The 16816-nt window shown below is 37.4% G+C and overlaps 2 protein-coding genes across 7 annotated transcripts in view; one reads left to right on the forward strand and one right to left on the reverse strand.

The window, feature by feature from the left end:
- The window catches only part of slc4a4a (solute carrier family 4 member 4a), a 92956-nt gene extending 90008 nt beyond the window's left edge, over positions 1 to 2948 (forward strand). For all 6 annotated transcript variants that reach the window (XM_067438262.1, XM_067438264.1, XM_067438266.1 and 3 more), the window contains 2 exons: positions 178 to 257; positions 1382 to 2948. In XM_067438262.1, the coding sequence (XP_067294363.1) occupies positions 178 to 221 (44 nt within the window). In that variant the 3' untranslated portion in view covers positions 222 to 257; positions 1382 to 2948. The remainder of the gene's footprint in view (positions 1 to 177; positions 258 to 1381) is intronic.
- Positions 2949 to 11476: 8528 nt separating this feature from the next.
- The window catches only part of gc (GC vitamin D binding protein), a 36629-nt gene continuing 31289 nt past the window's right edge, over positions 11477 to 16816 (reverse strand). Inside the window, exons 10-12 of the mRNA XM_067438267.1 lie at positions 15993 to 16051; positions 14729 to 14828; positions 11477 to 11901 (exon numbers count right to left, since the gene is read on the reverse strand). Coding sequence (XP_067294368.1) covers positions 11860 to 11901; positions 14729 to 14828; positions 15993 to 16051 — 201 coding nt within the window. The 3' untranslated portion in view covers positions 11477 to 11859. The remainder of the gene's footprint in view (positions 11902 to 14728; positions 14829 to 15992; positions 16052 to 16816) is intronic.

The raw sequence follows: 16816 nt of genomic DNA on the forward strand, positions 1-16816 counted from the left end.
AAAAATAATCCCATGAAATCCCAGCACTCACTCGATATAAAATCCTTAGATGCATTTAGTATTTGCATGTATCCACTGTGAAAACTGTGAATGCTTGATGGTGGTGTACAGTGCTTGTGTTCAGTCGACTGTGAAGTCATGCATGTGCTAATAATGGACCACGTGTCCCTCTTGCAGGAGAAAAGTCCCCATCATTCCTTGACCGATATTCATCGTGCTGAAAAGCGGCACTACTTTCAGACCAGCCCGATGTCAAGGTATGCATCTGTTGCGCATTTCTACTGTGTATTTATAGCATGCATGGATAATGACCGATGAACCCGTAAGAACGTCTAATTAAAATGATTTGATTCCTTGTTCAGATTTTCCATATAAAAATGTAAACAAATATAATTCAATAAGGATGCTGATGATGAAAGCCACTTTAATTTCTAGCAGCATCTTAATTTGTCAAGGCTTCATGATTGCATAACATGACCTCTATTAGCTGTTCAAATAATCCACTTAGGTATTTGAAGCACAAGTTAAAGGGTTAGTTCACCCAAAAATTAAAATTAGCTCATGATTTACTCACCCTCAAGTCATCCTAGGTGTATATCACAATCTTCTTTCAGACAAATATATAATCAGTTATATTAAAAAAAGTCCTGGCTAATCCAAGCTTTATAATGGCAGTAATTGTTGCTGTTTTTTTAAGTCCATAAAAATGCATCTGTCCGTCAAATAACATGTTCCACATGGCTCGGGGGGTTAATGAAGGCCTTAAGTGTTTGTGTAAGAAAAATATCCATATTTAAAACTTTATAAAGTAAAGTTTCGGCTGATCGCCTTCTGTTTTCAGCTTATGGAAAAAGTGTTGAAAGTGCCTCTGCAGTTCAAAGGCTTACACTACCAGGTACGCTCGTCAGATGTCGCGTACGCATCTTGAACTCCGAGAAGGCACTTACAACACTTTTCCACGGAAGCCGATCAGCTGGAGCTTTACTTAAAAAAGTTTTAAATATGGATATTTTTCTGACATAAACGCAACTTTGTTTCAAAGTTTTGCTTCAGAAGGCTTTTATTAACCTCCCAGAGCCGTGTGGAGCACATTATTCGAAGGATAGATGCATTTTTATGGACTAAATACAGATCAACAGTCCCTGCCATTATAAAGCTTGGATTAGCAAGGACTTTTATAATATAACTCTGATTTCATTTGTCTGAAAGAAGAATGTCCCATATACACCTAGGATGACTTGAGGGTGAGTAAATCATGGGCTAATTTTCATTTTTTGGGGTGAACTAAACCTTTGAATTGTTTCAAAGAAATGATTGGTAGTTACTGGGAAATAATTGTTTTAGGAAGTTGACTAATTGATTACTCATCTGTATTTTTCAGTTCAGAGAGACTGCCATTAAATGTGCCTCAGATTAAAATAGACATGGATCCAGATGACAACAATGGCTTCTACTGGAGAAGTCGAGGGTCTGAGACGTCCATATAACTCCTCCAGCCAATCTGCAGCATAGATTTTATTAAGCTTATCGAATTTGCTGAAAGCCATTTGCCAAGGGATATTTTGTAAAGACTTGTTCCCCATCATCAATCCTTTCTGTGAAGACTAAAGAACATCCTGAGGAACACTTGTCTTTTCTCACTTAATCACTATGGTTTGCGAGTTGTAATCCCTGAACTACTATGCAACTCAGCTCATTGTTTCACTTATGTGCTGAGCTGTAGAGAAATGCTGTAGCTGTTTTTCCCACAATTCCATAACTACTTCCTCCATTATTCATTTTTCTACCAAATTCACTTAACATGCCAGCATTTTCCTTTCCTTTCCTTTTTTTGCTGCTCTACCTCTGTTTTGCATGGTAGGCATTATGTAAAAAAAAAAAAACTTTTCAATTTTTTTTTTATTTGCACAGCATGAGATTTTAATGTTGATCTTTTTTAGTGTATATCTTGAGCAAACTATTCAGCAAATGACTTCTGTTATAAAGAGAGCGAACCACTGTGATATAATATATTGTAATATTTAACTGTTGATTTAACTTTTTAATGATGATTAATGTTATTGATTGGCACTGAACCTGCTGTTTTTCATAGTTTCATTCAACATAATGTGGTATTAAATTTAATTTGTTTCCTTTAACAAACACTATTTATGCCTAATTATCCAAACATGTTCTGACAAGCTTCATTAATTAAGAAAGCCTAATTAATTTTACGTTTTTAAAGTCTTGTTAGACATTTGCTTCCTCACCTGGTTATGAAAGAAGTCTACATGCGTAAACCTACATGTGCTCCATGTTGTCCTGCAAATTATTTACCTAAGTGGCTTAAACCTGAATTGCAATAATACATGAAATTCCTTTAGGTTTAAGATTTTTTTATTATTATTATTTGTGCACTATTTACATGATGTCTAGCCGTTGAATGTCTTATTGTGTCATTTGTTAAAATAAGTCACAAAATGTCAACAGTGGTACATGCATTTGAATGAAGATTTTTAGAGGACAGAGAAATATATCATACAGTGCATGTCTGAAACATGTTTTCCTTGAGACTTGATTCTTCAAGAACCCCAAATTCAGTGTTGATTCCTGCTAATTTGTCATTATTCTCCCATCTTTCCATCATTTTTTCCTCCTTTCAAAGAGCAAACAAACAAAATCAATAGGTTTCTTACAGATAGTATACTGTAATTTCAACTTCTTTTAACCTTGTAAGTATAATTTTTTTTAACTTATATTTTTGGGGGTACATAAAAAAACATTATTGTGAAAGCATGTCTGAGGAAATTCTTGAACATTTAAATAATGCTAAATATTAATTGTAGAGTGTATAACGGATACATTTTTAATCAAGTTTTGTGACTTTTTAGAACAAAACAGCTGAGATTATTTTAGAATTTATATTTTTCAAAGGAAATGAATATTAAAAATGAACAGAATTTATTAAATGGTCTCCTTATTTCTTTTTTGTACATTGTGTTTTTATACTTCAGTTTTTCCCATCCGTATCATTTCATCTGCTACAGGGTATATACCGGTACATAAAAATATTAAAACCAAAATTTACTCAAATAACATCAGAAGTATTTCGCATATGTGAACAAGTTTGATATATCACTTGCCCTATTTCTACATTAGGGCAATCAAACCAATTTGAAATCAAACTTCAATATGCTGCAATATATCAACTGCTCCATCAATATCTAATAAAATAACATTTTATTGTATATCTATATTTGTAATAAATGTTATAGACCTGCTTAATTTTGTGATTTACAAATAATAGTGACAGATTATAATGTTCAAGGCTAAATATTTTAAATGCTCAGGCATTTTTGTGGGCAAAATCTTGCACTATAACGTGTACACCTGAATATTACTTGCCTTAGCAGTTCACATTAAATATGGCACCATGTCACCATCTAGTGTTCACAGTTAACATTCCACAGAGTAGTGGGCGGTCCCATGGCATACATTTCAACATCTAATTCAATGAATATTGAATTTAATAAAAGTGTTTTCTTTTTGGGATATTTAATATTCAAAATGTGCAGCACAAGCCAAAAATAAATTTGAGGAAGAGGATGGAAGATGTTGGTGAGAAGAGAGAAAAGGAATTATATTTGGATGTTCTACAAGTTTGTCAATTATTATTCAATATAATAATGCCGTTTAAAACTAGTCACAAAATAAAAGAGGCTGGGGACTACAGAGGCTAGACAACAGCCAGTAGTATAAGTTAGTTTGGCATGTTTTCTTACGGTCTATGTTTTCAACACGCTCAGGGAAAGAGAGAGAGAGAGCGAGAGAGAGAGAGAGGGAGAGAGAGAGAGATTCTGTGTCTCACTCACAGAATATGCAAGCTTGACTTTCATAGGAATTCACTGAAAACCTTTTACAAGCACGAAGGCATAGGCATTAGCTTCCAAACGCACCGTGAATGACAATGAATCAGCTGCAGTTCTTTGCTCTTGTGATGAATGAAATCTGCCTCCTGCTGTGTTTGTGCTGCAATTCTCGTTCGGCTTACGCACAATGTATTAGTCAGACAACTTCCGTTTTTTAATTGTAATGTCTGTTCTCTAACTGAACTAAATTATTTTATTACTATGAAAAAGAAAACGACTGTGGGCCGACGCCGCGGTGGGCAAGTAATGTAACCGGAAGTCGTGACCTTGTAGGCAGAGAAGCAAGTGCATAATGGGAGTTTTTATCTTTCATCCACATGAGCCAAAAATAAATTGTCTAGCTTTTTGCAGTCTATAAGGCAACCAACTTCAAAAATAATTTCACATTTCTACTACATAAATAACCCAATTTAAATATGCATTCATCTTCCCAGCAGTGCCCCTTTAACCTAAGATACTTTCTTTCGAAATGGAACTTCGACGCGGTGTCATGGTGTTGAATGGTACCCACTGTTGCATAGCCTACTAAACAAATGCCTAAACCAATAATTAAGTGTCCCTTTCTCATGGACTAGAAGACGCATCAGGAGAGGTGAGCGTTCTCTTAAAGGTGTACTTCAGTGCTGGGAATAAGAATCTGTATTTAAACTGGGTCATTATTGTAGTAGAAATGTGACATTATTTTTGAATTCGGTGCTTTCTAGACTGAGAAAAGACAGAAAATGTATGTGTTTTTGTCTCATGGGGATGAAAGACTACAATTCCCAGAATGCTTCGCTGCCCTGTGAGGCCATTCCCAAAGCCTCCGCTACTGAATAATTTTTACTTTCCCACCTTCATCTTCATAAAATCAGTTCAGTTAGAGAACAGACACTACAATTAAAAACTAAACGTGTCTGTTCAATATATTGGGATTTAGCCGCTGAGGAAGTGTCAGCACCAAGCCTGCAGTCTCCAAGGGGGTAATCTAGCACTCGGAAAGCGTTCCACCCATAGGGGCGGCCATTGCTAATCAAGCCATCACCTGCTGTTAGCATCCCATTGACTCCCATTCATTTTTGAGTCACTTTGACAGTGAATAACTTTACATCTGAGACGTTTAAAGACTCCATTTGTCCATTGTTTATTTCTAAAGAAACACGACAATGTATAAAAGGCTCCGTTACCTTGTATCTTACACTATCGCCCCGCAGAAGCTGTTTTTGTAAAAATAGGCTAACTATTGCGCCATAACCAACGCGACTCTGTCGCACAGTTGAGAAATTACCATATAGACCTGAGGAGACGCTCGCAGGCAATCTTTTACTGTCTATGAGACAGTCGGGGGGACGTGCAGACATAAAGTCTGATAAAGTCAAGGGAGAAGAATGGGGAGAAGCCCATAGTGAGCCAAAAGCAACGGGAGAAAATATTTAAACAACGTGATTCAGCTTTCACTTTCCACAAATACTAGAAGACCTACAGCTGTCAGACAGGAGGCTCACGTCACATCTACGTCGTCAAGCTCAGTCTGAGCCTGCGCAGTTCACTCAGCCATCAGGAAGTGAGTGCTCCTATACTGACATTTGCAGGCCGCCTGAAAGCTTCAAATCTGGCAAGCGGAAACGGATGATGTCGAGTTGTCCATATTTTTTTACGGTCTATGGTCAGCACACACACAGCAGGAGTAGATTACATGCATTTTTAAAGTCTATGATCGTGGTGAGCTAAATGAGCTCTAGTGATGAGAGCTGAGGTAAACGCGTCCATGCTCACGGCAGTAGTTCTCAGCGCGTGTTAACTCTGGCACGTTTTCAGTTCATGCCTTTGGAAGATGAACTTTCATAGGAATTAACTTGAGAAGACTCACTTTGCTCCGCCGGCCGCACCGTTTTCATTATTGCCTGCAGCTTCGAGCTGAGCTGTGAGTGACCCCATCTCCCATGTGCGAGTTGAAAACATGAGGAAATAGCTCCCTCTGCTGGCTGTAGTTTTTTGCTTCTGGCCAAGCATTTTACAGATGAAGCAAATTGACTATATTTGCGTCACCGGAGTAATTTTTCCAGAAATCAAATTCATAAATTTCTTGTCTCAGGGGGATATGAGAGGAGGGAGCACGATCATTCGAATATACCCCAGGATTTCTACTGATAGAAAGCCATATGCTAATCCCTGAAGTAACCCTTTAATTGTCTGCTCGACCCTCAAGTCCCTCAAGGAGAAATATCAAATATACCTTCAGGAGATTTGTCCGTGAATAGTGATGAATGACAGACTTTTTAAAAGCACATTAACTTAATCCTCATATCCATTGTATCGGAGGGGGCAACCATAAAGAAAGTGGGATGTGAACAGCCCCATATCTCGCATCATCATAAGGGAAGTCCAATAATACTGTCTCCATACTCCATGTATTGGCCAAGGAACATTGACACTTCCTCCTCACTCCAAGTACTAGAGAAGGTGGCCCCTTAACTCAAAATCTGTGGCAGTTTCACAAAATCTGCGAAAATTCAGTGATGGGTCCAGGGAAGTGATGCCGTAAGTCAATGACAGTACAGACGCAATGAACATGGTTATCGTCATGATGAAACTACTACGATTAAAACTGATTTTTGCGATATAATCAACCAGCATCATTTTATTTACATTTTCTTTTTTCAATTTATGGTATTCAGACACGTTTTGAACATGTAACACAATCCCTGCCCTAAACCTACCCATAAAATACAGGATATAACAGGCAAATACCACTGCAGGCACAATTTATTCAAAAAGTACAAATATTCCAAGTGTTCTGAGGCCAAACGATTGATTTGTGTGAAGAAAATCCCCAAAAGTGATCAGCATCACACATATTCTGACTAGAATTGAGTATGACCACGTCAGGCTAGTCAGTTCCAGGGACTCATCACAGAATTTTCAGTGATTACATTGCTTCAACCTCTTTACTTCCAGTATCGCTATGGCTCTTCATTAAGGTTTGTAATATCTATTAACTATAACCCTAGAAAGGTAATAATAATTAGCCGTGATATTTGGGTACACTTGCATAACTGCCATGATGAGGAAAGCGCCCCCTGCCTGGCTTTCCAAATTTGCCTTGCCCTTGAGCTGAGATGTGGTTTGAAAAGGATTAGTGCCAGTGGCGTAACTTTGTTTTAAAAAGTGTGGGACAGGTGTGTGGGGGTGCAGAATTCTCATCAGAAATCAATTTCAATAGTACATTGGGTACATAGTACATATGTTTATCAGCATATAACTCATGCTTAATTATATAGTTTCATCCTCACCGCACTCTAATAATATATATAGCTAGTTAGTGCCATGATTTTTTAAGTGAATAAATGCATAAATCTGCTAAATTTGTTTGTGTACTTTAAAGCTACACTATGTAACTTTTCCATCCGCAAGAGGGCGCCTTTTCAAAACAAAGGCAGAATCTTGGGACATGTGGTGTTCACCTCACAGCCGGTGGAAAAGAATTGGAATAGGACTTGGGCAGAAATCATGTTCATGAATGTGATTATTAACGTTACTGTAGAATGAAGCAGAGCAGGACCGAGTGTTGTGGAGCTGACAAGGCCGTTGGAGTGATTGTTACAGAACAAACGGCTCACGACCGGCGGGACTTTTGTTATGACGGGACACAGTCGCTGGCGCCTTTTCCACTTTTCCGGTCATGAGTATGAGGTAACGCAGCTCTGTTTATCATATTAGATACATTTAAGTGTGTTTAAAATGTTGTTATGACGTTACTCTGTGTGTTTGCTCAGCGGCTGCTGTGACACTTGAACACTGCTAAGAGTAAAGCGTTTCTTTGAATAAACGCAATTAATAGGCGACTCCCTCAGAAGTCCTAGTTCCTTGGTTAAAATAACAATTTTCTCAAAATGTACAAATAGTTGGAAATATTTGGGATTTTGAAAGAACTCAACTAAACAAAATATATAACACTGGCCTGATGGTTTTTGGATTACTGCAAAAATCCTTCATAGTGTACCTATTACTAGTGGTAATGGTCTAGTAGTAGGATTAAGCTTGTCAGAGGTTCTAGCATTTAATCTGTTCGCATGTAGCTGTTTTTTTCTTCACGTTGTTAATCAGTGGCTGTACATCAAGAGCAAGAACACGTTTGTGTGCATTTTATTTTGTGATTTAGATTAAAGCAAATATCTGGACAGTATAAAGATGATTCATATTAGTTTGAATGAGTCATCTGACTTCACAGCAATTAGCAGTCATGCACGTTCTTCAGACGGCCTTTTATGGCCTGCCAGTGTATCTATGGCATCATCTGTCTGCCAGTCAAAATGGTTGGCATGTATACCAACATGATTCAGTGGCCTGTTCACGCAGAGGTTTCCCACAGCGTCATCACCATGATGCCACGTCGCAGGTCCACTTCGAAAGGGAACTAATTAATTGCAATGTATTTTATGAATTTAGACATTCCAAAGCAAAGGCACACACTAAAACTTGCTGTTTTATACTAACTCGTTCCATGCCATTGATAGACATTTCAGTCTTTTATGAGAAAACACTTCCCCAACGTTTTTTTCTGTGTTTTCACTGTTATACAGTAGGGGGTGCTACACATCTTCTGAAAGAAAGTGTCCTGATCAAAACATATGAGAAGAAGATGAAACAAGCAATATTATAGTACCAACATAAAACAGTCTATAAATCAAAACTGCCTAATGTTACTGAATGAAATGTCAACCCAGGACGAGCTATGACTACAAGTATTAGGGGTGTTGATGGACTCGATCTACTTCATCTATGTTTTTGTTCTGAGCCTTTTGTTAAAAATGTTCTTTTTTTATGAAACTTACCCCTATTCAAGTGTTGATAAAAAAGAATGCATCAAGCTAGAATACAAAAGCAAATTTCTGTTCTTTCTTTTAATACATTGCATGTTCAAATATTCATACAGCGAAATATTCTGATGGGGGGAATAATATTTTTTTGTGAAAATGAACAAAAATGCTGGCAGTTGATGGAAACTTTTAAAGTTAGAGAGTTCAATTGAATATACACATGCAAATATTTTTGTTTTTTATATTTTGTCTACTGTGGCTTACGGTAAACACCAATACTAAATCATAGCATTTTCAGTTCTTTTCAACTAACATTTTGATCTTCAGTATGTATTTATGAGTTACAGGAGTTTTGTCCAGCTGACCACAAGGCTTTAAGGAAATATTCAGTACATATTCATATTTTTTCCCCCATCATTCTGTTATTCTACTGCATTAGACGTGATCCAGGCAGCTGCAGCAGAAGTGAATCTCTGTTCTGATCTGATCAATACGTGCTGCCATCCTAGTACATGAAAAACATGTTTTAGGGTCTTAAAGCATCTTGCATTCTAGTTAATTCATGTGGTTCACACACTCCTTACCCAGTGCATCGCCATCTTGAAGTGATGTGTAACATCCTTGCATAAACTCAATTTGAAAACTACTTTTTAATTGAGAAGCTTAAGAACGCTGATAAACAGCTATGCCCAGGTGAAAAAGACGTAATATTAAATGTATTCAAAATGCATTAAAGTATATTTGAATTGTACTAAAAAAATATCCAAGTACATTTTTAATGCATTTAATAGTACAGATTTTTCACCTGGGTGAAAAGAGTTGAACAGTTTGAATTGGGGAAAGAAAGCTGATGTCCACTCCTGTATCAGTGAAGCAGCTTGATAAGAAAAAGTTCCTGTGGAGAAGCCTTGATTGGCAATGCGAGATAGAGATGGTAATGGACTATGGATTGCTTCTTTCTTAAGCTCAGTGTAGGCTATATATTGCTCCAGGATATTTATGTGACCAATACAAATCATATGCATTTTGAATGAGTATCGTATAAGATTCCTGTAGAGAAAAGCAGATGTCAAAATGTCAATCTGATGGTGTGGGTTAAATCCAAGCCCTTTATAAATGCAAAGTTTGAGGGGGTTTTTGTAATATTACAATATAAAGTTTAGCTCTAATAAAATATGTTTTTATAAATATATATATTGTTCAGCCTTGCAATGCTATTGAATGGAATATTTTGTGGCTAGGCCTTTTTACCTGGTCATGAACTGCGAAAACCTGCCAACTTGACTTAAAGATGGCGCGTCGAGGATGGCACACAAGAATATGAGAATATGAATACAAATACAAAAGAATATGAATGCGAATGCAATGTCTGCTTCAGCTTCTCAGAGGACAAGAACTGCCTTTGGGATTATCAAAACTGAAAATGGCTATGAACAAAGTTAAATCACATAGATGCCAAAGTTTTCATTCAGTTCATCAGGTTTTGCTACTATAGTATGAACGTATTTTTTATAATAAATCATTTTTCATAAAAATAAGGCATCCAATTATTAATATTGTGCAATTATTAGTGTATATGTACGCCACAAATAGAATCATTGCACTGTAAGACTGAAAAAACTAGTATATGCCGAAATGTCTGAATGAAGAACAAAGACTCTCTGAGAAAATAAGGAAATTAACATCTGAACTGTCCCTCACACACCACTGGAGACGCAAGTCTCACCTCACTATCAGCTAATCTACATCTTTCCCTATTGACTCCCTCTCCCCCAATTCATTCCCTCTCTCATGCTGAGATCACTGAAAATGCATCCAGAATCTCTATATTACAATGTCAATCCACACGATCGAGTATCATATGTGTTTGATATCGTTTGAAATGTCTCAGTGCGACTGGTACAAATATCTCAACTCCACAGAAGTAAACTAGAACATCATGAATGTTTTAAGGGTTTAAAGATATCTTTCCTTGGTGTATGGTGGGTGTGGCTGAAAGCCACATTTGGCCTCTCTTCTAATCAGGTCTATAGGACCTGATCAATGCAAATTTCTATTGTTAACTAGTGTTTCCATTTGAAAGAGTTTCAAATGGTTCTAGGTATGTATCTGGTTCTGGGTATTTAAGGAAATGTTGCAAAGAGCTCAGGGCTTGACACTTTAAACCGGTCAGCCCGTAATGCTGGATGTCTCGAGATAGCCAGCATTATGTAGTTTTCAGAAGTCAGGTATACATTTCATTCTTTACTTCAGACTTTTTGATGTTATATATGGATTACCTTTGAATTGACTATGTAATTGGCTTTATACATTTACCTGACTGTTAAATAAATTGTTACACTTTTGATTGATTCTGACTTGCTCTGGAATTATTCAGGTTGGGTATAATTTCAACAAAGGGTTAAACGGAATAATTAAATGTGTAGTTAAACTATTAAAAATGAATGACCAAATAACCAATTGGCATTCTAACCCAAATTCTAAATTATCATTAAATGGAGTCAGATTAAGAGGAATTGGAATAAAATCCCCTTTTCCCCGCTGAAAAGACGAACGCGCAGCGCCCTTCACCCGCCGATCGTTAGCCTCCATTGGGACGATTTGGGCGGCCTTACAGCACCCTGCAAATTAACCCTTAGATTTTGTCTACATTTATTCAGACAGTGAGTGAAATTGCTGAAATTTATTTCATTTATTTCTGCAAAAGAGGCATCCTACATCAACCTGTTAAAAGTGCCCCCCCCAAATAAATAAATAAATAAAGTGAAGTTGAAATTAAACCACAATAATAATTTATTGTTAATCACTTTGCAAATAATGTACATGGAAATAAATGTAAATGTGAAGTCTTCCAGTGTGTATTGAAACCATGGCAACAACAGAAATGATTGTGGACGTTGTCATGCTCCTGGTAAAGGTTACTCAAACAGACGCTTAATACAATTACACTGCAAATGCCACAAGCTAAAAGAGCAAACTGAACATGGGACAACAAACAAACCCTCTTTGAAGCAAGTGGAAAGTTTATTTAAAGAGAATAAAACATCTGAGATGATGAGAGACATGACATTTTCAATTGGAGAGGGAATTTAGAAGATCTCTTCATCCAATATAATTGCTGGTGCTCAAAAGAATCTTTGAAGGGTGAGTCCTTAAACACTAGCGCCATCGTCATTTTTAATAACATCTTCTGTCTGAAAAAGAAAGCATGAGCTTTAATCAACTGCATGGAATAGCACAAACATCCAGAATCCTGATCTGCCTGTCATTGTTACAAACTATAGTTACGTTTATTTTGCTTTGTCACTGGTGGATTTATCTAGTTAAGCATATTAGTCGACTTTTTTTTTGTCTGTCAAATTTTCTTTAGAAGAAACTGTTATTATTATTAATAATTATTATTGCATTAAATCATATATTAATGCAACACGTAGGACTGTTTTCACAAACTGTATAGCCATGAGAGGTCATTAAAAAACATTACTCGTGTGCATCTTAAGACAAAACAATGGCAGTGGGATATTGAGATATGTCAGTGCAAGTTGTTGTCAGTTAAAACGGCTCAAACATGCATTTTAGTCTGGGACTATATTAATCTTTGTCTGTGAAAGGTCTCAGGTTACGTATGTTACGTAGGTTCCCTGAGAGGTAACAAGACGCTGTGCCAAAGCGCTGCGGGGATGCTTCTTGTGTCGTGAAGCACTAGTGAAATCAGTCCTATGGCATGACAGGACATCATAAGCGGGTGACGTCATTGACCAGGAAAACTATAAAGCAACCCTGAACCAAAAAGTGACAGCTTCTAATATTTCGAAGCAAATTGGTCACAGGTATGCTGGGAGTATGGCATCTCTTGGGAGTATCATCATCTATGGCATCGTAATCTGAGACCTTCCCTTTCAAGGGAACTCACGCTGCGGGAACTTAATATTCACACTGCCAAATGCAGATCTGTGTGAAATTGTAGCATACATTAAAACACAAGCACTCAAGACCCTGGAGTCAAAGCCACACACAGATTATAGAATCTCACAAAGGTCTGCGGTGGGTACGGACGTCGCATCACAGGCTTCCTGAAGAGTTCCTAGTTGCAAAAGCAAGGCAGTAGAAGCAGCCATGCTCCTAGTTGAATGGGCTCGGACCCTTAGAGGTGAAGGTTGACCGGCCAACTCATAAGCAACTGATATAGCTTTAACTATCCACTTGCTTAAATGTCTGCTTAGATGCAGGATTCCCTTTACTATGGGCCCTAAAACACACAAACAGTGGATCTGATTTACACCACAAGGCAACTCTGTGGACATCGGGTGCCTCCATTCTCCAGGCATCAGTCCCTGACTTGACAGGAAATCTGCCCCCTGGTTCAGAGACACCCTGGGATGTATACTGCTCTGACTGACAGCAATTTCCCCTGGGATTCCCACAAGAGGATCCGGTGTTCCAATTTGCACAATGGGCGTGAGCACAGACCCCCTTGGTGGTTTATATACAAAGCCCCCACTCTGTTGACCAACAAGTCTGGGAGAAAGTGTCTGAGTGCCAGAAACACGCCATTATCTCCAACTGGTTTATGTACCATGACAGCTGATGGCCGCTCCACAGACCCTGAACCGAGCGACCACTCATGATCACCCTCCAGCCAATGATGGATGCATCCGTTGTTAGCATCAAGCAAAATAGCATCAACTCAGGACCTTAAAGGGATAGTTCACCCTAAAATGAAATGTTATTATTTACACACCTTGCATAACCTTAAGCATAAAAGAAGATATTTTAAAGAATGTCGGTATCCAAACAGTTGATGGAGCCTACTATGGAAGTCAATGGGGACCGTCAACTGTTTGGTTACCAACATTTTTTACAATATTTTCTTTAAGGTTTAACAGAAGAAAGAAATATATGCTGTGTAACTGTGTTGTGTAACTGGCTCCTAAGTTAATAACTAATGATGTAGTGGTGTGTGTGTGTGTGTGTGTGTGTGTGTGTGTGTGTGTGTGTGTGTGTGTGTGTGTGTGTACTTATTTATATTACATTGTGGGGACTAAATGCCCCCACAATGTAATATAAACCTGAGATCACCTTCATTGTGGGGACAAGCCAGCGGTCCCCACAATGTAAATGGATTTATAAACATACTAAATGATATTGTTGTTTTTTTGAAAATGTAAACATGCAGAATGTTTCCTGTGATGGGTTATGGGGCAGGGGCAGTGTAGGGGGATAGAAATGTACAGTTTGTACAGAGTAAAATCCATTACGCCTATGTGAATTCCCCACAATTCACAAAAACACAACTCTGTGTGTGTGTATGTGTGGGTGTGTGTGTGTGTGTGTGTGTGTGTGTGTGTGTGTGATATTTTAGAGAGTAAAACTCTACTGCAAATCACAAATCCAACCACTGGAAAATTTGGTACTGCCCAAAAACAAAATCTTACTGAAAGCTTATTTAGTAACACTTTATTTTGATAGTCCACTTTAGACATTCTACTAACTATAAGTAACTTTGCAACTACATGTCAGCTAACTGTCATTAGAGTATTAGTAGATTGTCAGTAGACTGGTAGGTTACGGTTAGGTGTTAGGGTTCGGGTTAGTAGAATAAGTTGAATTGTAGTTGCCAATTTACTTATAGTCAGTAGAATGTCTGTTGGGGGACTTTTTAGTAAATATAAAATTTTAGTAAATATAAAATATTTAGTAAATATTAATCAGACAGTCTACAAATACTCTAATGACAGTTATTTGACATGTAGTTGCAACGTTATAGTTAGTAGAATGTCTAAAGTGGACTATCAAAATAAAGTGTTACCGCTTATTTTTTGAGATAACCTCGAAATTTGAACACAACTTAATTAGATTCATGGCTTTGATTTTCAATAGTTTTAGAATTCAACATGTTTCATAAGATAATGTTCATAAACCATTTTCATAAAGTTGAACCTCTATAACTTTTTTGTTTCACTTTTTAAACTTTTGTCTATGGTTGTCCATATCAAAGGACAGAATGGTCAGTATTCTCACCAGCTTTTGACATAGTTGTGCTGGGGAGCGCTGGGAACAGCAGGATGTGGCCAAGTGAACCCATTCTTGTGCCCGCGTCTCACTTCTCTGACTCTGTATCCTGCAGGAAATAAAGCAATGATGTTTAAGAGTGCAACCAGCTCCTTACTTTCAAGTCCCCTGTTGTTAAACAAAATCTACTGATGCTGTTCTAGTCTAGCCTGGATGCCAGCCGAACTTAGCCCCGCCCACAACATTTGAGCTTGGGCAGTTCGGTCTTGACTTGATCCATAGAGGAAACTGTTCGGATCAGTTAAATTGTCGGGGCGTGTTTTAGACGATGATGGACAGATAACAAACAGTAACATAATCATCCACGTCATCAAAGGCGCTTGGTTGAATTTGTCTCTCAGAAATGATGATCGTGTTGGTAAGTACTCTGTGTATCCTTAAATCATTTTTTTTACAACACCGGCAAATATCGTTTTCACTCATCTTTTTCTTCTAACATTATTTATTTCAGCACGCGTGCAGACAGGGTTGCCAAGTTTTTACAACAAAACCTGCCAACTACTACACTGTACAAAATTATTGTTGGTTTTTGTTGGTTTAACATAAAAAAGTAAGTAACCTGGTTGCCTTAAAATTTTGAGTTTATTGAAATTAAAAATTTGAGTTGATACAATGAAGGACATTGGTTTAATAAATAGAAACTCAAACTATTATTGTATTTGAACCACATAAAAATGTGATCAATCATGAAAATAGCACTATTTGGCATGTTTCACTGCATAATCAGACATAAAACACAAAATTACCCAATATACTTACAAAATCTTTTAATAATATTTTAATAAAGGTTGTTGAATCTCAAAAAATGTTCATTGTATTAACTCAAATTTTTAATTTCAATGAACAAATTTTTTTAAGGCAACCAGGTAACTTTTTTTTCGAAATAATTTTTTACAGTGTAGCCCAAAAGAAGCCCAATAGCTTTTCAGGGGGTTTTCCAGAAGAAAATGGCAATTGGGGGTAAAATGTGTTTTATTTTGGTACGGTTGCCTGCTAAAATTTGGTTTCCTGGGTCTATTTATCACATAATTGAGGTCGCTTCATCCCCGGACATGGAAAACAACACTCCGGAAAAACCACAGGCTTGGCAACACGTTTGACAACTAACGTTATACGTTGCTCTGATTGGTTGTAGGTCTATCAAATTGATGTCTTTCCTTGCTCTGTAACTTACAGAGTTTGAACGCAGGCAGATCCAGTATCAAGTACTTACTGTAAGCAAGTGTCATTCAACTTGGACAGAAGTGCTGTTGTCTTTTTCAATTTACTCTCCTGTTTGATAAAAGGGGAGAGAAAGAGAGAGAGAGAGAGAGAGAGAGAGAGAGAGAGAGAGAGAGAGAGAGAGAGAGAGAGAGAGAGAGAGAGAGTTTGACCAATAATACAACCCTTCAAATAAAAATATGACTTTTTTTCCCTTAATATTGTATTGTTCAAAGTCAAGCAGCGGGAGAGAAGATGAGAGTTGTTGTTTGACAGTTGACAGTTCGGGGCTTGGTTAGCACCCAGCGAGTACAAAGTCTCTTTAAATTAATTGCAATCTCACCAACACTCTCTCAGTTATGGAGTGAACTTCATTTGTGCATGTTAATGATGTGCATTCATTCTCTGGTTACAGAGATTAAACCCTTCAATTAGATGTTCACACCAGCAACTCATCACTTCGCCATTTACTCTATGTGGAAAAGCAGTGACCAAGCATTTAATTGGATGATCTGCAAGAGAAAACTGATAGGCTAGATTAACCACACAATTTTGATTAGGTTTTCTTATGGAATTTTTGACATCACTGTTAAGCATTAACAAAAGAAGAGCTCATTGAGCTCCAATTATAGCATTAACATAGGATTTCATTAAGGTAATTTTACTCGAGCATTCTTATGAAATGGCATGTGCCTCGGCTCAATTTTTCATGTGATTTCAACTTGTAGGCTATTATTGCCAAGAGAACCAATCCATCAGCATAACATCTCAGCTCTGATGAGAGCTCCAAGCAATATGATCCCAATTTTAAAACCGAGATGAGACTTCAAAGCAAAA

The sequence above is a fragment of the Pseudorasbora parva genome, chromosome 3, assembly GCF_024679245.1.
Source record: "Pseudorasbora parva isolate DD20220531a chromosome 3, ASM2467924v1, whole genome shotgun sequence".
Lineage (NCBI taxonomy): Eukaryota > Metazoa > Chordata > Actinopteri > Cypriniformes > Gobionidae > Pseudorasbora > Pseudorasbora parva.